Consider the following 25,000-nt stretch of genomic DNA (forward strand, 5'->3'; position numbering starts at 1 on the left):
AGAACTCTGGCCATCAAACATGGGTTGCTTTGCTCTAACCCCATATCAATGCCACACCCCTTTACTGACCTATTTAAGATTGCTCTCAAAGATCTATCACATGGTTTTAGTACGTAGTTTTAGCGTAGCTAGTAGCTACGTTCAACCTTTCATCATGTCTTGTCCATCTGCCTCATAGGGGAAGTCCTTTTAAACAATGCTTTAGTGTTTGCCTTGTTCACTAAAGAGGTTATGTTTATGTAATTTGTTTAAACACACATACCTTTGAATAATTATTTTTTTAGCATCAATTACACTGAAATATCAGTGATTTTTACAACCCTAATATCAATTGTCCTAAGGGCAGAAGACAGCTCTGAGGAATGGATTTTTTAAGTCCCCTGTGTGGTGCAAGGGTTTTTGAAATCCCCAGCCACACATCTGACAGAAAAAAACTAAGAAAAATTAGGAAAAAAAGATATCCACAGTTTTGCAGAAAGTAATATGAATTATCTGTCGCAAAAAAAAATCTTTCCACCATTTGCTTTCTTTGGTAAATGAATTTAAATACCTGTTTAAGTGAATTTAAACGAGTGTTTTAGATGGTAGAACATAGTTCATTTAAATAATTCCCACCCATAGAAATACATTTAGAGTAAGAAAATAACTGGACAGTTGCATGTCTATAAAAAAAAACCTATGCAAATAAAAAAAAACGACACACGCGCAGCGATTATAACCATAAAGTTTGTCTACCAGTTGTACCAAGCTTGGTTGGTAATCTGACATCCCTGTCCAAACCCAGAGGTGGCATCTGGACAGCAACCGAAAATGCTTGCAGAAGCATGGGAAAAATAAGGAAGGGTAAATACTGCTTGATGATGTCAGTCCACACTTGAATATGGGATCATATTGTCTCATAGTTAAGTACTGTTGACAGTAGGTTGTGGGTATGTGAATAAAATAGTGCCCTAAAAGAAGCGTTTTTAGGACCTAAAACCATCTGAGTTTAAGCTCAAAGAAATTATTTTGATATGAAAAAGTAATGATATTTAAGAGGGCCACATATATGTATTATTTTTTTTTATTGTAATCACTTCTTTTGTTTTCTGCTGCAGCAGTTCATTAAAAACTAGAGCTATATCGCACTAATGACAGAAAGACAACCCACATGCACCTTACTTGGTTTCCAACTCTAGTTTACATATCCGGGTTAGATAGAAATGCATATGAGGATTATATATTTTCTATAGGCTTTCCCACAAGTAAGAGGTTTCTGTAACAAAAAAGAAACACATAATACATTCAAAATTGCTTGCAAATCTGCTTGAAAAAAAGCTCCTCTTTACCACTATAATTTGTTTATACACAAGGTTCATTTGACTGCAGAAAGGACAGCTTCTATTTCAACTCTAACTCTCTCACCTGTAGCCTTTGCCTTAGGAAAACAAAATCTAACATCTGCAGCACAACCAAGCTAAGATTTAATTTGAACAACAACAACCTTTCTGGTGTACAAGCTCACTCTCTCCCTTAGTTACAGTGAGCAAAATATGCAAGTCCTATGCATAAGCAGTCCACAGTATAAAAAACAGATGTTGCCAGGATAAATACAGTGCAGTAGAAACCCTGTTTCCACACTCCTAAAATAGCAAATATGTCACAATATCATATTACATCATTACTATTCAGGGAGTTTATTATATGGGAAGAAATATATAATAACACATTTTAGAAAAAAAACTGAGATAAAATAAAAAAAAAGGAAGTTGGGCCAACACATTTTGGTCAGATTATATTTAAATGGAATGAGATGTGTTTAGATGTAATAAAATTATAACTATGATTTAAGGTTATGGTTGGGGACGAAACACTAAAAAGCTGTAAAATGCATAAAAGCGACGGATCAACCTAATGTTTGTCATTCATAATATTTAATAATTAATATAATATATATGGTCACTGCCAGCCCATTATACATTAGGCCAGTTGTCCCATCTGGTCTGCAAAACCAGCAATGGTATCTGTACAACAGCTTTGTGTAGTGTAGTAACAAGACGCTGGATACATTTTTTAATAAAGAATATTAATAATACAGAAGCAAAAAAAGCTCTTTATAAATTTGTCTTTGACTGTCACAAACAACCAAAAGACTCATCGATTTACAGCCGCTTCCAAGCTCTTAATGACGCAGAGAACTGTCTCTCAGTAATTAAGATGGCTCATCAATTTAATTAATTTACAACGCAGGCCTGCCCTGCTGTCCAGAACCTGAAGTTTCCTGTCACCCTGCACTATAAAATATGGCAGGTTCAAATCTCATTTGCACTTTAGTTTACAATCTTACATTTAAAGTCAAAGTAATTTCATCATAAAGCAGTGGGTCAAAACACTTCATACAAAACACTCTCATGAAGTTTAAAATGAAATAAAATGACATATAAACATTTCCCAGAAACCCTATCTTATCTAATCAGTAAAGATAGGATTAAAACTATTAATTCATATTTTGTAAGGTTTATCGCATATAAGGTTAATTACTATCTGTGCCAAATTGGATAACAGATGTTACTTGGACCAACCAGATTTTTTGAAGACAGTCACTGTAGGTGAGTCTGTCTACAGTGAATGCAACACAATAAACTGCATGGTGATCACTCATAAACAGCATATAAAATATTTTTACAAATAATGTAAACATGAAAGTAATAAAACATTTTGTTTAGCTTGCTATATTTGAAAGATATTGTGTTTATGACAATAGACGATTATGTTTTTTTTTGTTTACTTTCATGTATTTAAAAAAGTTTGTTTACTTTTTGTTGGACTCTTACAATCTTTATTCTTAACTGACTTAATGCAATCTGCTGGGTATCCTTAACATAGAAAACTTTTAAAATTTTGTTTAAAGTGTATATATAAATAAACTGAATTGAACTGAACTCTTAAACTTTGGGAGAGTGCTACTGTATACAGGGGGTCCAAGTTGAGGTTCCAGCTTTTCAGATTGAGAGGCTTAAATCAATGTCATTGAGATTTGATGTAAGCCGATACAAAGCAGTGCACAACTGCATATCTATAGAGAACACCCAAGTTTTTTTTTTTTTTTTTTGCAAATCTAAAACCTAGCTAGATTGATAAAAGTGCCTGAACATCAATTTTTAAAGTCTTGTCACACACTCTAATTGTGTTTAGGCCCGCTGTCCCCTGATGAATATAAGCAACTCAAAACTACGATGCTGCTCCATATGTTACCATGGGCCCTGCAGTATTAGTATTTCTCCACCATATTGTGGTATTTTGGATGTAAGCCACACGGTTTCAGTTGCTCTCCCCTGAGTAGGTTATGTTCTTCCACATGTTGCTTTGTCTTTCACATTGCTTGCGGCAAACTTTAAGTGGGGACTCCTTATACTTTCAAACAATCGCTTTCTTCTTGCTACTTTCCACAAAGGTCAAATTTGTGGAGCGTATGACTAATACCCCTGCTACACTATTGCATATAAGCTTTTCATTTTAATGGTATTTAAAACCATCATGCCACAGGGAAATTATGCTCCCACATCACCATCCTATGTCACAATGCGGTACCGCGCCACGTGACGTCACCGTCTCAAGAGCAACGCCCCTTTTGCCGCTTAGGTAGGGCATACAGGTAGAGAACGCATACAGGAGAGAACGCACGGATAACAGATATGACCGACTTTACAGCCGTTAAACTTTCCCAAGACGATGTCCCAGGCACACGGATTACTGGTCGAACTGTGGAAGAACACACCAACCTTCAGCTCAAACGATGGCTTGAGGTTCGAGGGTTTAAAAAGACTGGAAAACTGGCCGAGTTGATGAACGGTAAGCTTTGTTTTTTTTTTCCTGCGCGGCGATAATGGCAGCGTCGGCCGTTTTTTTTTTTTGTTGTTGTTTGTTTGTAATCACCGTCCAGGAATGGGTATATGTTTAATGTTTGTCTCATTTGAAATGTTTTTGAGTAAGCTATCCTGGTAGCAGGCTATCATGTTAGCGCCTGCTACCATGACAGCCTATATGCTGTCATGGTAGCAGGCGCTACTTTATTAACATGTCGGCCACCAAAATACTCTTACCTTGACTTGATGTCGCTGGAATTGGGTCAGGATGTTCTTCGGTTGTGCCCTTTCCTCCGACAAAATGCTTGCTACATATGTACTTGAATTTGGTAACTTTTTCCGGGTTGAACTGTTGTGTAGGTCGACCGCCCCGGTCCCAGCGCATACATTTCTCCTTGGCAGTCTTGAAGAAAACATCCTTCATATGCGGCCGATCAGCGTACCTCGAGTCGCTGTTGCACGTTCCATAGCAACAATGTTTAAAAACCATGGTCTTAGATTTGGAAAAAGCATTTGTTTACCGAGTAAAACCAAGGGTAACGCACGTCTCTTTTAAAGCAAAGCAGCGGCGGACTATGCAAGCATGCCCTACTGCGTACCACGTGATGTGACGTCATCGTGACGTTGTGTTTCTAAAAATAGCTCGCGCGCGGTACCGCATTGAATCATGTTTTGTTAAGTTCAGCCTTTTTTCCCTACTTCCAAAAAGGCTACTGGGTGCTGCGCTGCAGCTCCTCAGCTGATTAGCTTATTGCCCACACCTGATGGTTATCCTTTACATAGCCTGGGTTTCCTGTGCTCCATGCCAGATTGTTTGTAGCCTTGGGTCACAGTGTTGCCTTGTTCATGCTTAAAAAGCCTTGTTTCTGTTTTCCCCCTTAGCCTCTCATCCATTTAATTTTTTTTTTCTTTAACAACTGAGTGGATTATTTCTGCTAACCCTTACTCTATCCCCAATTTTTCCCTCACTGTTGCAGTAAGTGAAGGATTTCTCTCTGCTCTGCTCTTAACTCCGATCTCTTTACTCTGATCTCAGTTATGGATTCAGGATTGTTCCTCTGAGCCCTCGCTGTGGCGATCTACTCTCTATCTCCGTGTCCAATCTGTATATTAGAAAGAATTTTGCAATAAATGTACATCTTTCTCTTTGTCAACCGTCAGGTCCATCTAAGCAAACTTGATTCATAACATCTTACACATTTTACACATCGGCATACCTACTTTGATCACCAGATAAACCAGTCCGGCAGATCCTCTGGCTATGTTAAACATTGCTGCAACATGAGTGCAACATGTCTCATCATGTACACTGTGCATGTGCACCATTGCAGCAGAAATAATGCAACTGTGATTCTTATGAATAAAGCGACAAATTATTTGACAACATATGGGCACTCAAAGAGCACCAGAGTTTTATTCCTTGACTGTCAGACAATCTTTTTTAAAAGAATTCTAAATAAAATGAGATCATAACGTAACATGTCAGTCTTAATGTCCCCCAATTGTTTTGCAGTATACATAACCTTTTTACAATGAAACAGATATATTTCAAAAGGCATTATACTGTACATTGCCAAATAGTACATAAGCAGCCGCTCTGTTTATCAGTTTAGGTGTAGGTGTCTCGGTAGATTTGTGGTTATTCCATTCTGGCAGTCGTTGCGTGGGACACGAGGTTGGTGGACCAAACAGTGCTCTGTGAAATGTTTGCCTTGAATCCTCTACTACAACTTAATCCCTGATCTGTCTTGTTTGTTCCATGGTCTTCATGGCGCTGTTTGTTCTCCACTGTTCTCTAATGAACTTCAGAGGCCTTCACGGAACAACTGTATTTTACTAAGATTGAATCACACTCAAGAACCCTCTACTTACTGATTATGTCCATTTTTGTGCATTTATACGGATTATGTGATTTTTTTTTTTTTTTTTTGCACTGCATTTTATTTAGGGTATCAGAGTAAAAGGGGACATAAGGTTTATCCACATCACAACTTCAAGGGTTTAATTTTCACAAAGTTTCAAAGCCACCTTTCTTTTTTTTTTACTTTTATACAATGCTTTTATGCATATGCTTTGTGATTTTTTGTCAGGTTTCCTTTGATGCCCTTTAAAACACTGTGGGTTGCGCTGTGGCAACCAACTTCGCTTGCCTTTTCCTGGTAGATCAGAATAACACACAACTATCACATACAGTTCCAATAAAATATATTGACATTTGTGGTTGAAATGTGACAAACATTTTAATGTTCAAAGGATAGGAATACTTTTAAAAACACTGCCTGTAATATAAAAAGTTTTAATGCTTATTTACACCATCATGTTGGTTCCAAAATATCCTTCCAGTATTACAATTTCACCACACCACTGAGAAATAAAGCTCCACTCCTTATTTAAGGGTATGGCTTTCTTCCTAAGTTTCCGCCTGTGACCACAAGCCCTGGGCACTTACAGCACTAAAATGGCACACTAATATATGAGTAAAATGATGCTTCCTTCGTTTCCTCTCACAGTTCAGGGCAGTGTTTGGAAATCTAGAAGATACCCACACTATGATGAACCAGTTGTGGTGGATCTGAAATTTAACAAGGATGCCTGCTGGGCATCTCCATTCAAGGGTCTCATTGGCATGCCAGGTCTTGCTGAAGGGATTATAAGTCTGAGCTGGCCTGAGAGTGGCTGGGGATTTTACTTGGAGGTGCTGGAGAAAGTTACTAAAGACAAGGAGACCTTGAAATTGTTTCCTAGGTGCTGCCTGAACTCTAAAATTTGAGTTTGTTGTATGGAGAAATTTAACGGTTTTAAAATTGCAGGTGAATCTTGTTTCCTCTGAAACCACAAACTTCAACTTGAAAATCCCAGGAGAGTGCCGTTTGCGATACATATTCACATAGCACCTGTAAAAAAAAAAAACCCTCAGCCAAAAGGTTGGGGCGGGCTTGTTACTGCCCTGAGGGGGCAACACCGGCCAGTAATTTCCATTCCTGCTTAAACCTAAGAGTACACACACCTCATTTGAAATCCTGTTTAGGTATGGACAAAAGATAAGGTATCGTACACAGAAATCGGCTTACCATGCATCCTGAGGAGTCCATCTGTCGATCAGATACACACTTAAAATTTTTTTTGCAGCCACCGTTGTCTTTGGAGCAGTCACGGACAGGCCCAAAAGATGCCAACAGGTCCTGCACTGACTCGAAGTACGTGGACATCAATGCCTCTTCCCTGAAATGTAGGAATAAAAAGGTTTAACTGAGAAAGTATCAAACATTTTGCATATTCTTTCACAAAGCAGTTACAAATACACAAGAGCGAGTAATGTCTAATTAAGATGAATGCATAAGCAGCTGAGCATAATCCCTCACCACCTGGAAAGCAGTCTCTCCAAACCTTTTGTTCTATTCTACTGCAATTAGGAAACCATTCATTCTTGGATATACTGTGACAAAAAGGGGGTATCTTTTATTAGTTTTAATTGATCCATCTGCAATTCATGACCTTTTTTCTCCTTCTCATGTACAGGGTATATATTGTGTATTCACATGAATTTACATTCACAGGATCAGAAATGAAAGGTGATTAATGTAAACTTCGGCTGCATTTTTTGTTGCCATTATATATATATATATATATATATATATATATATATATATATATATATATATATATATATATATATATAAAGTATTTTTAGAATGGATCTGCCTTGGGACATATGTTATGCTGGTGCAAGGTACATTTTTTCAGCAAACAACTGTGCTCTGGGATTTATCTGCTCATGTCGTTCACATTCATTTATGCTGAGCCATGTCTGGGACTAGGCATTGAACTGGTAGCAGCTAGACATGCCTGCCATGTTCCACTCATGTGAAGCCTTTGGAGAATAAGCATTCAATGTGCATTAATGGTAACCTGAGGAGGTTATGATATCCTAAGATGCTTTGAAGCTATTTTGCTGTAAAATACACAATTTATGTCTTTGCGTATGTGTTTCTGTCTATTTTGTTCAATATTTGTTCTTGCATTGCCTGGGCATCATACTAAAATTAGACATGCCGCCCTGAAGTAAAATTACAAAATCACAAACATTTCTATGAGTGCCAGGTTTCCCTAATAATGAATATAAAATTTCAGCGATAGGCTCTTAATGTAAAATGTCTTATGAGTACATTAATGACAATTTTTGAACAAGACCAAGAGACTCTATTTTAACTTGAAAGATTGTGTTCAGTTTATATCACTCAATATAAACAATCTCTGGTTTTAAAAAGTTTGAATTGTAGAACAAACCAAAAAAACAAATCGTCTTGTTGGGAGTATTTGCTGCTGTGTGCATGCTGTGTGGTCATGCTGTTTCAGACATATCACCTTTGTAGAGTAAATTTGTATCTTTGTGGATTCCTATTATGGGTCAAATGCAAATCCTTGTATTAAACATAAAACAGAAAGCTGGAGGCTTGACCACCAAAATTTAAAGCTTATGCTGTCTTGTGGCTGCACAAACAGCTTCTGCATCCAGTGCCAATGACTCCTTAGATCTCAACATGAAGGCAAAGCAAAGAAGAGAAAAGGATAGGTAGAGAGTGAGGAATAACTTTGTGACATTTTTCTCTTTCTAACTTTTCTATTTGACCAGGGAACATGCAGACGCAGCAGAAATACCAGCACGGACACATTTAAGTGAGTGGATGTTTTGCGAAATGTTGACGTGTTTTAACAAACTCATAACTTTATTCTTCTTTACTTTGTATCAAGAGAATACAAGAAATACAAAAAATAATGTATTTGAGGCTAAAGAATGACTTATCTTGTTATCTGCTTCTTTTATGTATTTGCTTGATCAATGAATTACAATTTATTTAAATGTAACTGCATTATGCTTAAATACTTATACAGTCAACAGAATATTAATATTCTTTATAAATCCTAGAAACTTATCGATCAATCATACATTTTAGTCTTACACTATATTGAACCATCTTTTGGGTAAACATAGAAGAATATAGCAACAGATCATGATGTTGCCACCATCATATTTCACTGTGGGTATGGTTTTCTTTGGGTCATGTGCAGTGTTTTTAATCTACAAGGTTTTGGAAGATTTTAGGGAAGTCTGGATGTTGTCTTTGGAAGAAATGGCTTCCATTTGGCATACTTTTTTCCAGACTTATGGAAAATAGCTTCTTAATCAGATTCTCTAGAATGAATGGTAGGTATGTACCCAGAAATTTAGTCAAAAGGTAGTTTAAACTAAATATTAGTTTAAGGGTGAGCACACTAATGCATCTAGAGTATTTGATCTTTTTATTGTATTACTGTGATTACCTTTTATCCTCTTTTAATAGTTTTTTTATTTAAATTATACAGGGCATATGCCACATTAGAGGTGGAAATAGAACCAAAATGATTTAACTTAGTAATTTTTTTGTATAAAAAACCTGCCATTTTACCTATAGCACATCTACATCCACTATACAAAGGTATTCTTGGCCTTTGCCCTTCATATTTAAAATCCTACTTCCTAGCAAAATGTACAAATGGTTACTATGCCCATTTCCGTAGTCTGCGTCTACGTATTGACTGTCCCAAGGGTGTTCACTGAGCTAGGAAAAAAATACTATCAAATTCAATACTTTTCCAGAATTTGTAGGAACCCCATAGTCATAGTCCAAAGCCTGGACTTTGACAAGGCCTCTCCAAAACCTCTACTCGTCTTGCCTTTTTATTTGAGCCCATATGAGGTAAATTGCTAGAGTACATTGCATCATAGTCCTGGTGCATCTGGCTTGAAGTCACAATCAAGATATTCTCTTTTAGGATTTTCTAGTGGAGAATTCATATTAATTAAAGTCCATTATGGCAAGTTTTTTTTGGATCTAAAGCAACAAAGCATTTCTAGACCATAATACTAACACCACCATCTAAGTTTTAGTAAGATGTTTTTGCTCTAAAATGTTTCATAAGTTTTACTCCAGGTGTAACCTTCCAATAATTTTCATTTTTGTTCTGTCAATCCCCAGAATACATTTTCCAAAAGTTTTGGGACCATCAAGTTGCTTTTAATCAGCCTCTCTTTCTGACGACTTTTTACCCAGTCTCTTCTAAATTGTTGAATAATGAACACACACTATATAACTGAGATTTTATCTTCGGTCCTTTCGTGACCTGCTTGATGAATTTTCAATATGTTCTTAAAACCAAGACACTGCTTGCCTCCAATCCTTCATTCTCTGATCCAAATTCTTCTTCTGATATACTGCATAGAGGGTCCCCTCTATGGACCACTGGACTCACAAGATCGAGTATTCACTCGTGAGTATCTAACGGCAATTCCTTCAACATAAACAAGCCAGGCAGGAACCGTAGAGCTGCAGTTTCTGCTCAAACAAGGTCAAAGAAAATTGCTGTTTCCCATATCTGTTTTTTGTACTTTTGAGATGCTACCATGAGTAAGTGCACTATTTATTGAAATGTTTTATTAATTATTTATTGAGCTGTTGCTCACAGTTGCAAAGAATCACAAGTGGTCCGCCCAGCCCCATTTACTTCAACCAGATGCAACTGCTACGACTGCATCTGATCCAATTTTCTGCCAGATCAGATGCTAAATTGGATCTGGTGTGTCTTGGGCTTAATTTAGGAATGTCAGCCTCTCCTGACAGGTATACCACTGTACAATGTTTTCTCACTTTCTCACTGTGAAGGAGTCCCAAAGCTTTACTGTGGAGGAGCTTTAGGAATAGCTTTATATTTCTTCCCAGTCTGACAGATGTGAGTGACTTTGGTCCTCATCTGTTCTTGAATTTCTTTAGATCTAGGAATTATGTGTTGCTCTTTAAGCTATAGTAGGCTATTTCTTATAGAGAGGTTCTTTTGAAATATATATTTTTTGATTCAACAGCTATAGCAGTAATTGGGCTTGTGTATGGAAAACTCGGCAATCCTAAACAAACAGGAGATAATTACTTTTCTGGATCGGACCACGTTGGTTTAGCCTTGTTCCTATAATGAATTAAATCATCACATGAAAACTGCACTGTTATCACCCAGGTTAGTATAATATAAAAATTGTTTATCTAAATTATTTAAGGGTGATGAAAAGTAACAAAACAAAAGTAAAACATTGCTGAACAATCCCCAAAGAGTTACTCCTAACAGGTGCACACAAATATAATGTTACAAATCACAAATTAAATTTTTCAAACCATGCTACATTAAAATTGACTGCCAACACCCACATCTACAAACAGGAAATCATGAACGAGTTTGTACATCTTCATGTCATGATGCAAATTCGCACGATGAGAGATGCGAGACAAAGGAGCAAAAACGTGGTGTTTAATTAGTGTCAAAAGTAGGGCATGAAAAAAAAACAAGCCAGCATGATCCAAACACGCACAAGAAAATTAGCAGGCAGTAAACTATCTTGGCGCGGGAGTATCTCAGCTCCATGAGGGAACAGAGTATTATTTGTGTGTTAAACTGCACGATCAAGACAGCATTTCATTTCATCACTTCAGCAAAGTTCAGCAAGCACACAGCTGTGATAAGCAGATGCTTGACCCTCTGTTGCTCAAACCTGCCACGCAGTGCAAGAGTTGGGAACATGCTTGTGACAGTTCTGTGCACCTAGAATCACATATGCACGCAAAGGGCAGATACACTCCCTTAAAAGGCTGCTTCAAGTCTTGCACTTGGGAAGCAGAAAGTCTCTTTTCCCAGCATAGTTTATAACTCATTTATGCTGTTCTCCACAGTCAAGTCAAGCATAAATAGGCTGTTTTTGGACAGCAGTTTTAAAACTAATTGGCGACCACACAAATAACACAGCAGAACAAAAGGAAAAATTGCTGTAAGGTCTCACATGTTTCAAATCAAATTCTTCATTAAAGCCAAGCATTGATTAGAAATAAAACAAAGAAAAGATTGGAAACCCATGCTTCCATTTTTTTGTAATGAGGGTTCAGCCCAATAAAGGGAATAAATCTTTGTGACATTGCAAATTTATCTCAAATCCATGTTCACTTGAACATACTCAGCCATGACTATACACTGTCTTCCGTGCGCTGGCTGTCAAAACGGCTTAAAGGGTAAGGCACTCTGTCCCCAGCCAGGGGACCAGAGGGACCACTGTATGTTATGAGGAGCTGCTCAAGACTAAAAGCACCAGGAACGTCTGCACTGAGGGGGAAGACAGATGACTTGCTGTGTAAGGAGGATTGTAGAGCATCAGCTCTGTTTATGTGTGCTTTTGCATGCTTTGAAGTTCTTGTTTGGCAAAGTCATTTCAAGGAAGATTCTAAAAAAAACTGCTACTGAACAAATTAAGCACATATCGATGTTACTGAAAATGTGATTGAACTGCCCCCTTAAAAAAACCATCAAGTTTAAAGTGGGATTAAAACATCTCAAGGTTACATGCAGCAAACGTTTATCTGATGGCAGTGAGGAAGTAAAGTAAAACTGATTCACAATGATTGTACACTATGATTTTATGAAACACTATGGATGAACATTTGAATTAATCAGTGTTACAACTGATCAGTGGACTAAAGATTAGAAATATATCTTATTTGAAGAAGGAATGCATTTGATTAATTAGATTAAAGTATAGTATTCTAATAAAAATGTTATGTGCATTTCTGTAGTATATATCTGCATAATTTCTTACAAACACTGGTTAAATCTTACATTGAAAAAGTCCAAAAAAAATATTATTTTCAGATGAAATTCATGGCATCTCTTCTGGTGAAGTATTTTGAGTGAGCAATAAAACCATGTCTAACACAGTTCAGTTTAACAAAACGCTGTTATCACACATCACATACTGAATGTGAGAAAATCAGCGCCTGCAGGGAGAAAAACAGCTTGTGTTACAGTTCCTTTGTTTATGCAATGTTGACTGTACTTTGGAATAGTCACATCCATCCTTCCATCCGTCTCCTATATCTGCTTGTCAGTGCAGGGTTGCGGTGGATGAGACTGGTGCCTACCTCCAGCATTAATTAGGCCCAGTTCCACCGGCTCGTATTGGCTGCACATTGCACGGCTCCGCTCACCTACGAGTTTTTCAGCAGTTTTGTCCAGCGCCAGCCCGGGTTTCTGTGGCTCTGCTGAAGAGCAGGGTCAAAATGTGCTGACTTGAGAGGAGTTTTGAGTGAGCACCCCTCTTTTCAGTGATTGGCCGTGGGGCAAGGAGAAACAAGGTTTTCTCTGAGGAAGTCCAGAAAAACTGAAGAGCAACAACATCAATTTTATGGACCACTAAGAACGGAGTGGATCAAATCAAAATACATGCCTTCGCAGAGTCCCGCTGAAAGGAGCTCAAGCTCAGTCAAGCTGCACAATATATTTTTAACTTGTTCTCCTCACCCCCGCCATGGCTGAGAGAAATTATCTCAAATTTTAACTCAGTGGATGAAAACCGCTGAAGAGCGCGCTCTCCCTCTCTCTCTCTCTCTCTCTCTCTCTCTCTCTCTCTCTCTCTCTGATTGGGGGTGGGGGGGGGGTTGTCATAGAAAGTATATAGAATTACCTCTAAGACTATGAACTAAAAAGGCACTTTAGGGCTGGGGTGCTGACATCTTATTTTGTGGATAAAACAAGGAGGCATTACTTTAAAGAGAATGTCAAGACACTCATTATACTCAGCCAGTTGCTTAATGTTTAGCTCATATCTATTTGTTTTCTACATTAAGGTGGGCCCAGGTTGTACTGTAGGCAAATCACTATCTTTATAGTGCCAAGCTGGATCTTTCCCTTTCCCGGGAACTTTAAATGAGACTACAATGACGTGGCTATTTAATGTAGAAGGACACATTCTTTTTTATATTTTTGGAGCTTTTTCTTCTGAAAATGGTTGGATGGAGAGACCTGAGTAGTAATGAATGTATCGTATAATGTTTTACATATAAGAGCAACATGACTAAGCATTGGCTAAGTTATAATACTGACTGCTGGATGTAATCATATTCCAAAAACTGCAACGTTTAAAAGTAACAGCTATGCATCACACACTTTCCTACATAGATATTGGTTGATACAGAAGGTGGGTATTGTTTTGGAAAAAGAATGGTGGCTCTACCTCTCTGATCAGCAATGATGAAATAAAGTAAATAAATAAAAGGATTTTGGAGTGTAAACAAAAACGTATATGTACTTTAAAACAAAATAAAATAGGGGAGAAACACAAAGAGAATAGCGCACCCTCTTTGAGACACTAAGTGCCCATCGTTCTTAATTGCCTATTGATGTTTGGTTGTTGTTCTTGTTTTGCCGCCGCCTCTGGTTTACGCCCCTGTTTAGCAGAGCCACAAATGAGTAATGCCCTGCCATTGTGCTCTACCAAAACTAACCGAAGTGTCTTCTCTTTGCATGCCTCTTCCTTTTTTATATATAGCAGCTCATCTTTTCTGAATTATATAGCTGGCATTTTTGTTTCATCTGTCAAGTATTCAATGCAGTGAAAAATGAATCCTTAATTTAGAGCAATCTAGAGCATCAGAATGGAGAGGCTGACTAAAATAACACACACGCAGTCATATAAAAAGCAACCTCCCAGACATAAGTTATTAAAAAAGTTTATTAAAGTGCTATGCAACCATGAACGAAAAAAGTTGAACCGTTTTGTAAAGCTTTCTTTTGTGTAAGAATTGTGATGTAGTTTTCATGTTCCAATAAATGTTTGGAAAAGTAAATCATCAAATCATTGATTATTTAAGAAAAAATGTAAAACTACTGAAAGTTGTATAGTATACTGAACATTTGAATGCACAATGGTCACTAAAGTTCACAGGTGTTGTGAGAATTAAAGAAAACTTATTCCCCAGTTACTTATTGAATAAAAGGAAATGTTAATTCCATCAAGTTCCAGCACTTAATTGAGAACCAGAGAAGAGACAAAGTAATCACACCCCTTGCTAGGCCGCAGTCTGCCTTCTTGTCAGTCCTAAGCTCTGTTCTCCTCCAAATCTCTGCCTACCTCCTTCTTATACTCTGCTATATCGGCTGACCAGAGCAGACATAATACAAACATCTCAAACCCAATCATTTACAGTCTCACACAGAAAATACGCAAGTGTTGACCTTGTTTTAACCAGAGTAGAGTGTAGCCGCCTTCTCCCTGAGTACAGATGCTTACATGTTTCCAAAACAGTAGGTCAGGGGTGATTTTGCTTTAATAATCCCAATAACAACAGGTCCTAGCAATGTCAGAAAAGACTGAACCATCATTCACACAGACTCCATCAGTGTGTTCTCCGTTCCCTCACAAATAAAAGCCATTTTAGTCAATAGGGTATTTCCCACAGGAGCTATGGTGCTATGGCATGACAGAGAACCCTCCTCCATTGTCTGAAATACAGATTGAGTCTATTTGTGATGGAGGATGGAGTGCATCAATTTCTAAAAAAACAGATGAGTCTGACAGGAAGTCACCCGTATCAAGTGTAATGCGGATCCAGTATTATTTCAAAGTAAAAGAGGCAGGGGGCAGGGCTGTCTGGATACATAAACGGATCCTATACGGATCCAGTTTGCTTTTGCCACACGGCACATTTTGCAATGAAAGGACGGAGCTCACAAGGAACCTAGTCAGTGTGAAGCCAGCCTGAGACATACCATATGTATTGACAGTGGAGTTTAGGGTGCTAAGGGGCTGAAGACGCTGAAATAGTTGGGAATACTGAGAAAGCCGCTCAGGGACTGAAGAAAATGAAATATCAAATATTTTGAAGCTCAACTGAACCTCTCTGTTTAGTTTCTGTTGATTTTTAATCTTGAATTGTACTGATAGATTTCCGTACATTGCTCAGTTTTGTGATAAGTTTCCTTCTTATATAGTGCCATGCACACTATTTTTGTTTTTTGTAGAAATGTTTGTAGTTGCATCACAATAGGAAACAGGGGAATCTCTGACCTACGTAGAGTAGCCTAGTAGCACCAATATGATCACGTTCTTTGAATTATCCAAAGCTTTTTATGAAGAGAAAACCAAGGAGCTGGTAGTGCAGACCCATCCCACTAACTCCAGTGAACATCTGAACAACTAACTGGACTGGAGTAAAAAAAAAAAAAAAAACTGATACTCTTTACAGGAATGGTCATAGCAGTAACTACTTGCTAAGGAGACTGATATCGTATAGGATGCGCCCTCGACCCAGTGCAGGTGGTGGGAGATAGAAGGACTCTAGCAAAAACCACAGACAATGTCTCACTCTCCATGCATGAAGCCATCACAGAGCTGCAGAGCTCTTTCAGTGACATACTGTTGCAGCCTAAATGCAAAAGAAGTGTTATCATAGATCCTTCCACCCAGCTGCATCTACTCTTTATGACCATCACTGCTCACAACAAACTGACTATGTTTGTACATGCCTGCTGGGTTTGTATAGTTTTTTTAGTTTTTTATGCATAAACATTAGCGGTGCAATGATTAATCTATTACATTGATGTGTCAATTTATATTTCTATGTTCTAACTTCATCAATCTGTGCTTGGGAAGTTGGCCTTTAAGATGACATATTGATCTAACATCATTTTAAAATGTAGTCAATGGATTGTGTCAATATAATGAAATACTGCATTGAATTTAAGAACCAGAGTTCCTAGGGATTTTTTATAGCACTTTTAATGATAAAGACGTTGAACATTACTCAATTTGATCTGTCTGTGATGTCATTGTTACATGCCAGTAGACCACAAAACAAAGCAAGAAATTAAGCCACCATTGCGGTCCAGTGTGTGGAAACACTTTGGCTTTTGCAAAAACGGAAATAATGGGATATGTAAAGGTCAAGTAAAATACTACGGTAACATGAACAATCTCTTCAACCACCTACTATGATCTCACAGAATGCCAACTCAATAGACTTTTCTTGAAGCACTCGGACTGCAGCATAAGAACAGTGCAAGGTAATGCCAGCTCTGCAGAAGCCTCAGGCATTGCCAACATGTTTAACCAGAAACCAAGCCAAAACTCAGCTCGGGTGAAGCTCAAATCAAGGGTATATGACGATTACCTCTCATTACATTGAGCCAAAGTGTAAACTGGAGACCTTTGTTCTACAAACCAGGGTTTTAAATGAAGCCCATACTGGTAAAAATATTGGCTGGTTACTGTGTGAAGCCGGCACAGAGTGGAAAATCTCTGACAAGAAGCCTGCCATCATCACATATAATGCCAGGGACTTCACTGTGGCCAGTGCTGAAGCCCAGGTAAGTCCACACATTACCTGCTTTGCACATATACTACACCTTTCCTGCAAAACGGTTTTGGGTTGGACTGTACTTCCAGGTTATTGGAGAAAATGCAACAAATTGTTGGATATTTTCACTACGACCCGATTGCATACCATGTACAACAGGAAAAACAAAATCTGATGGATTTACCACAACATTAATTGCTATAAGACATAATAACCAGGTGGAACAGTTAATTTGAAATGTGTATAAATTTTTTGGCTATATTGCTAACTCTGATGTCCAAGTACCTGAAGAAAGGAGGCCACAGATGTAGGCACGCTGAGTGAGAGTGATACTGCCAACATGGAGGACATAGTTCAGTTGATAGGTCTTGCCAAAATGACAACCACTGTGATGTGTGAGGAAGACCAGCCAACACTTTCTCTGATTGGTCCTCTTCAAGCTAAACTACTGAAACACCTACAGCCATGCAAAGATGACTCAACCCTGGTGGCAGAGATTAAGAGGATGATGACCGATACCTGTCTATAAGCTACAGTGGCCCCCAAGCATTGTTCATTAATTTGGACTCCTAATTAAAATTAAGTTTGGGTACAATTTGTTTGTTAGACTATATTAATTTGTAAAATGTCACATTTAAATTTTGTCCCCCCAGTTAACTCTTTCCACTGTCGTCTTCTATTCTGCTCGTTTATGTCCTTTCTCATCTGTTCTTTATTTTCCTCAAAATTTCTGTATTCAGTCTTACAGAGCAGTTATGTTAACAGTTCACGCATTCTTACATCTATCGATGCAAGCAATGGGAAATCTGGAGGAAGAAGATGGAGGCTCAAGCACAAAGCTGTTATAATTCAATAAAGAGACCAGTGGTGTGTCATGTGATACTAACAAAATGTTGTTCTAGTTTTGTATTAATAGGAAATGAGAATGATGACTATATTTAAATGCATATCTTATATTGTAGCTTGAAATTAGTCTCCTCCTTGTAAGAAGAAAGACCTGCTTGCACTGCCTGGGGGTTCCTTCACCCAAAGAAAAAAACAAAACCACACGTGAGACTGAGCAAAAGATGCACTGCCTTTGAATGAACATGCCATGAAGTGGTGGAGATCTAATGAGAAAGAGCTACCTATATTTTGAACCAGACTTGGATGTCCTGCAGAGCTCTCCTACAGAGCCACGGTTGGCATATTGTGTCGGCCTTGCCTGATGTCTTCTCCTGCCTCCAACGGTAAAATCCATATAAGTTCTGGTCTCCCTGCCGTTTGCCTCAGCATCCTGGAGGGTGGATGCAGTGTGGCTGCAGTTCACTACTTTGCCATCGGTGTTGCCAATTTCCCCATGTCTGGGTCAGAGTTGCTATGAGGACCGCACATTTTCCTCTCAAGTTTTATTTTTTTTCATAAATTACAATTTTTACATGGAAAGTGACTTATGGAGGTTTCAGGTCCCGTTTTGTGCAAACACAAGGTTTATAAATGAGGCCCCTGATCAGAGTTCTGAGAAGGCAGGCAAGCATGAGAGAAACACTGGCAAAAGCCTTTTGACAATCTGGTGCCCTGCTATCTGTGGTGAGCTTATAAAGAGCAGAAAACAGGTGCGTGAAATTAGCTTGATTGCGGAGGAACGGATAGGCAGGCTCCCAGGTGCAGTGAAGGAAATAATGACAACAGAGCAGGGTGGTGGAAGCAGACAGGCCAGAATCATATATTTTTTCTTGTGTGTGCTGATCTAGCCCTTACTGTATTGTCTACATTTTTATTTTTACCTTTGTGCTTATCTGCATACTTCTAATTGCCTTTTATGTGCTGCTGGTACACCTGAATTTTCCCACTGAAGGATAATAAGGGTTATTTCTATTCTATTCTATTGTATTCTAGAAAAGTAGTTTCTCTTTGCCCCCTGCCTAATTAAGATCAGCACTTTTGGCACATTGACTCAATTGCATGACCCAGCCACATACTGGTTGCATCTAAACTCTGACTTAAAGTAATTTTTATTAATCTCCCTTTCTGCCTCCTGCCTTTTCCAGATGATGAATGACCACGCAACACTGCCCAAAGTTAGAGCGCTGCTCCAGCATGATTACAGATCCCGTTATTGGTCTGCTCCTGCACTTGATTAATGCTCTTATTCCCGCTCCCCACAAATATGCTGACTCTCATCAAGCACTTTTGTCACTGAATGGAGAACCTTTGCTTAAGAATTTCAATAATCACAATGCAAAATGTGTTGTTCAACAAAAAAGCTGGATATGAAAAAGTAAAGAGTGATGCACCGGTTTTTCCTTATGACTATGTAACCATAAAACCTGTTAATTTCAAAGTGAGTAGAAATGGCTTTATGTAGGTTTTCATTGGTTTCCAGCCCCTCTGGTATCATTTTTATTTATTTTTTTATATGTGAATGCGGTTCACTAGATCAGGGCTCATTAATCACAAGTGAAATAAAGGCTATTTACAGTTTTCGCTGTAAATAGCCTTTTTTCTTTTAATGCAGTTTGAAAAATGTTAACTTTACATTGTGAACTACATGAACGGTTAGTTGAAAACTTTGGTTTAAAACTTAGCACCGAACAAATAAGGCAACTATCATGTTAATTACTTCAGCAAGACACAATGATACAAATATTACGGAGAAAATGTATGGCATTATGTTCAGGACATTTTAATAATAATAACAAAATAAAACTAAAAATATAAAGACTTGAATAAAATAACAGCTCAGCGTTTTAGATGATGACTGCAAAGACAAAGAAGTGATTTTTTTCACGTTAGAAAAGTGCATCCAAAGTTTTATGCATCATAATTACTTGAAATTACAAAACCTTATTGTGTTTCAAAATTACTTATGAAAGAAAAAGGTTCTTGTCTATTTGATGTTTTCACTTAATACAATTTAATTTTGTTACTGGTCTTACAAAGGGTGACCGTATTGATGTGATTGATGCTCTTATGTTTTCATGATATAAAGCACTTTGAACCGCCTTGTTGCTGAAATGTGCTAGACAAGTAAACTTGACTTGTTTCCATTCAAGAAAATTGCTATTGGTCTGTTAATGACAATTCTTGATTAAAAAATAGACTTAACAAAACATGTGGGTTACATATTTTACTGTTTAACATAAAAAATCATTTGAGCTTCAAATAAAATGCATTCAAACTGATTGTTTGAAAGGATTTTGGTCAAAAGAGAAAATCCATCACTAAACAGAGGGAGATGATTGCGTTTCCAACTCCCAAGTGTTTACAGCTCGATCCTCCAACACATTCAAAAGAGATTACATCAACAGTCTCATCATGATTCAAGTGACCAAGTACTCCACTCACACCAAGAAATAGCTTCTAACAACCCAGGACAGTGACGGGTGGGTCTTTGATTTGCATCTCACTTAAAATGCACTTAGGAGGATGGGCCTCCATGTCCTTTAAAACAGCAGTACACCAACTGCAGGTTGCTCAAGTGTGAGCAACCACAATTCACAAAGACTCCTGGAAAGATGTTGAAACGTTTTTTAGAAAGAACTTAACGAAAGTCCAGTTGCCTCAGATTTAAGCCTGTTTGTTGTTTGCTGTTTGTAATTTCAATTATCTGTATATGAAAAACATACATTGAAACAGAACTGTGTTTCTCTTGTATGGAGGCTATCTTGTATGGAGGCTAGCACTTCAGGTCCTTCAGATCAAGGAGACGCATCTGACACCCAAACTGCAGGGGCACCTGCACATAAAAGAACAACAACAACTGGGAATTTACCAGCTGGCATTGAGTTTCCATGATAAGCCGCTGAGCCAATGCGACCAAAATCTTTCTTTGCCTGAATACAACCCACATCAGACTTTTTCATGGCAGTGAAACAGCCCATTTCTAAACTTGTCACGCAGAAAAAAAAAAGAAAATCCAATTTGTGCCACTTTGATATGTGGTACTAAATTGGATATGTATCTGGTAATTTTTAAAGCGCCCGCAGACTGAGCACTCATGTCACATTTCAGCATTGTTTACGCCACTATCCTGGTTATCCTGGTACACATCCATACACACTTCTCTACAGCAGTAGCTACCATAGATCCACAAATGATCATTGTTCATAGCTGTGCTTTTTTTCCTCTTACCTTACTTCATCTTGTTATGATGTGGTCTTAATACTGCCGGCTCCCATTGCTCAACAATTTCATAATAACACAGAGATGGCTACCGGATATCCACTATTAAAACTTCTAGTAACTACATCAGTTATTACTTCCTTAAACACTCAGCTGCTGTGTGATGTCTGCTTTCTATATCTGTGTATACGAGTCGCTTCGGGGTCATGAACTGTTCAGACAGAAGTCTGATGCCGGCCTCATTGATTTAGTAGTATGAACGACCAGGCAAAAAAATAAATAAATCTGATTTCATCAAAGAAAAAAAATGGAATTTCACAGCAAGAACTACGGTAACGGTGTGAACGTACTACTATTACTGTTTGGGATTTTAACTCTGATATGCACCACATTTAATGATATTACTTTTACTGCAGACTCACCTCTTTATTGTCTAAATGTAAAGATTCCAAAGTGGTTACACTGATAGTACCTTTAGAGGGGCTTTTATAGGGGGAGTCGCAAACAAACACACCTTTTCTTGTGGTACTACATTATGTGTGTTTGCCTACAACTGTAAATAATCCATTCTGCTGTCAATAGTACAATAGTAGTAAGAGTGCAGTGGTGCAGATGTTTCCAATGGATTGGGTGTAACCCCCGACTGGATAACAGCTCTGCTGTGTAGCATCTGTCTCCAATTACGCCACCTTCAGGGCGCCTTGATTCTGACTGTTCGGCCAGTCGGCTGCCTCCTTAGCAGTTGGCCATGAAATGTTTCCCCCCCCCAAATCAGCAGTCTATTATCTTTGACACATTTTGAAATGTTATCCATACTTCATAGAAAACTGTGGAAAAAAAACCCTGCACTGTAGTGACTGGAGCATAAATAAAATAAATAAATGAAATAAAAATACATTTCCTGGTGCAAGAATGGCTGCTGCAGATGTGCACACAGCCATTTCTCCACTAGCATGACAGGACACTCTTGCATCTGTCCCTAAGTGTCTGTCCAGTCATTCTTAAATTTAATTTCTACAATGTAGTGCTTCAATATCGAGTGCCACAGTTCTATAAAATCCTTTTCATGTTATTAAACCACTCTAGGAGCTCAACATGATCAAAGCAGTTTCTTTGCTTTTATCGTTTTAAACACACATGCCATTCTTATTTATAAAAACAACTAAGTGATTTTCTTTTTCTTTTCTTCGCTTTATGTTTCCTTAATGCACAATCTAGGGACTTTTTGGAATAAATTTCCTTTACTTTGTCTGGCTTTAAATGTCGCAGCCAACTCAAGAAACACAATCAAAGTATCTACAATGAGAACAAAAGAAACAAAACTATGACATATAGGATGGTGGTTTTATAATTGACTGCACTTTGAAACATTTTAAGGCAATTGTTTCATGAATGAATTACTTCAGGAAGCTGTTTTATTGCCCTTTTGTCTTCCATATCAAGATGACATTTAGAGCAAGTTATAGAGTCACTGTGAAACTTGAAAAGAACGTGATTCTATTTTAGTCTCTATTATAGGGCATTATCACTTTATGGAATTAGAATGGCTGAATAAAACCTGCTGTCCCACAGCCTGTGGTATTAAGAACCACATTTTAAGTTGGATTTATGTTATTTGTGTCTTTGACACAAGAAAGGCCAAGATTGTTAATGACAAACATGCCATTTTAAAAATGCTACTGTTGCTTATTTTCAAGAGGTGTGTAAATTGTTGTGGAAAATGTAATTAAAATTCTCTACCTTGGGGTAAGTGTTTTAGATTACATATATATGCAAAAATTCGAATCAGCAAGTAAGAAGAGGCAAAAGAAAAGATTCAAAACCAACAGCAATTCAGCTGTCTTCTCTCTTCTTTGTACCTTTACAGTAAGTTCATAGCTAATATTGAAATGCTGCCATGTCTCATGTCTTAACTGATAGCAGATACAACAGATACAACTTTTTTTTTTACAGCCGAGGGACAAAACTCTTTTGTGCTTTAGATGGCCAACACTTGCAGTTTGGCACGCATATGTTTTTGGGTTCTATAATCCTTGCACTTGCCATCTTATTCCACACTCTTTACCCTTTCATTCACTTACTATAGAAACAATTTTAAAACAGTGTTTTTTATCGATACGAAGACTTAATATGAAGAGTAAATTCTGTCATAATCTTAAGTAACAAAAAGTTGCAGCAGAAGACCCATGTGTTTGTTGTTCCAATATCGAATGCTGAGGTATGCAATTATCCATCTTCCAGTTCCAGGCCTGTTGGAAAATTTCTTCAGCATATTTTCAAGGTTATCTTAGCCTTTTTTTATTTAATATTGATCACTGACTTCATTTGCCTTGGATTCCTCATTGGAAAAAAAAATAAATTTCTCCAATCCAAAATCTGCACTCATGTTCAGGAGTGATGCCAAAACTGAATTTACTTTCACTCATTTCATCAAGCTCATCATTCCAGAATACGCAGGAGTCCTACAAATAGTCTTGCTTCCAATGCAATATGTCTAGGCTCATGTACAAGTGACATCAGATAGATGTAATATCTGACATTAAATAAGAATAAATATCCCTGTTATTTATCAAATTTTCTCTGGAATTGATCAGGGCTTTGTGATGGCCACTCCATGACATTGACTCTGTTATCTTTAACCCACATTGTAACTAATTTGGTGATATGTTGAGGATCACTTTCCATGAAGAAGACCCACTTGGGCCCGAGCTTTAGCTTCTTTGCTGCTGTCTTGAAATGTAGCTTCACTATTTCCACATAATGCTTTATACTGGCACTGCCATCCTCCATAGTTTGGATGATTTTCCTCAGATAGAAGGTCTAAAGGATGTTTTGCCCTGATGTATAACAAGTAATGCAATTTAATTAAATTCAAAAATACTTTATTAATCCCAAAGGGAAATTAAAAGCTGGTGTAACTCATGGTATAAGGGTTTCTTCAATAAGTTGTTGTAAATAGCGATGGCGGAGGGGAAAGGGAGGATCTCCTGCTCGATCTCCTCTCAGTCAGTGGCTTCTCCTTCTCCTCTGTTGTTGAACAACAGTTGGATAAAAAGGATGCTCAGGGTTGTCCATGATGTTGTTAATTTTATGAAGAATCCTTTGTTAAATAATCTCCAGAGGTTCTAAGCAGTGCCTTTGAGATGATGCCTTTAAATGAGAAGTTCTTAACCAGATATCTTGTTATATGATGATTATAAGTCAAGTCAAGTTTATTTGTATTACACATTTCAACAGCAAGCCGGTTCAACGTGCTTTACATCATTAAAACATAAAACCATCAAACACATCGAAACAGTCACCGGTTGTGAGACCAGTAACAGACATTAAATTGTATTACGTGAAAACATCATTGCACATCAAATATGTTGGTCAATGTTCCTGTTATCATGGGTCGGAAAGCAACTGTAAACAGGTGGGTTTTCAGTCTTGATTTAAAGGAAGTCAGTTTTTCAGCTGTTATGCAGTTTTCTGGAAGTTTGTTCCAGAAAAAAGCAACATAGAAGTTGAATGCTGCTTCTCCATAGTTGGTTCTGGGTGTGCAGGGTAGACCAGAACCATAAGATCTGAGTGGTCTGGATGGTTGATACAGCAACAACAGGTCTTTAATATATTTAGGTGCTAAGCCGTTCAGTGATTTATAAACTAACAGAAGTATTTTAAAGTCTATTCTCTGAGCTACAGGGAGCCAATGTAAGGACTTTAGAACTGTGCTGATGTGCTCTAACTGCCTGGTTTTAGTGAGAACACAAGCAGCAGCGTTCTGGATCAGCTGCAGATGTCTGATTGTTTTTTTGGGCAGACTTGTGATGACACCGTTGCAGTAATCTAAAGATAAACGCATGGATG

General features: G+C 37.8%; 1 protein-coding gene across 1 annotated transcript in view; it reads right to left on the reverse strand.

The window, feature by feature from the left end:
• Positions 1 to 6,916: 6,916 nt before the first annotated feature.
• Positions 6,917 to 25,000, reverse strand: part of LOC118556276 (astrotactin-2-like) — a gene marked incomplete at its 3' end in the record, with an annotated part of 301,412 nt that continues 283,328 nt past the window's right edge. The window contains exon 11 of the mRNA XM_036129494.1: positions 6,917 to 7,067. Within this exon, the coding sequence (XP_035985387.1) occupies positions 6,917 to 7,067 (151 nt within the window). The remainder of the gene's footprint in view (positions 7,068 to 25,000) is intronic.

The sequence above is a fragment of the Fundulus heteroclitus genome, unplaced genomic scaffold (genome assembly GCF_011125445.2).
Source record: "Fundulus heteroclitus isolate FHET01 unplaced genomic scaffold, MU-UCD_Fhet_4.1 scaffold_177, whole genome shotgun sequence".
Taxonomy (NCBI): Eukaryota; Metazoa; Chordata; class Actinopteri; order Cyprinodontiformes; family Fundulidae; genus Fundulus; species Fundulus heteroclitus.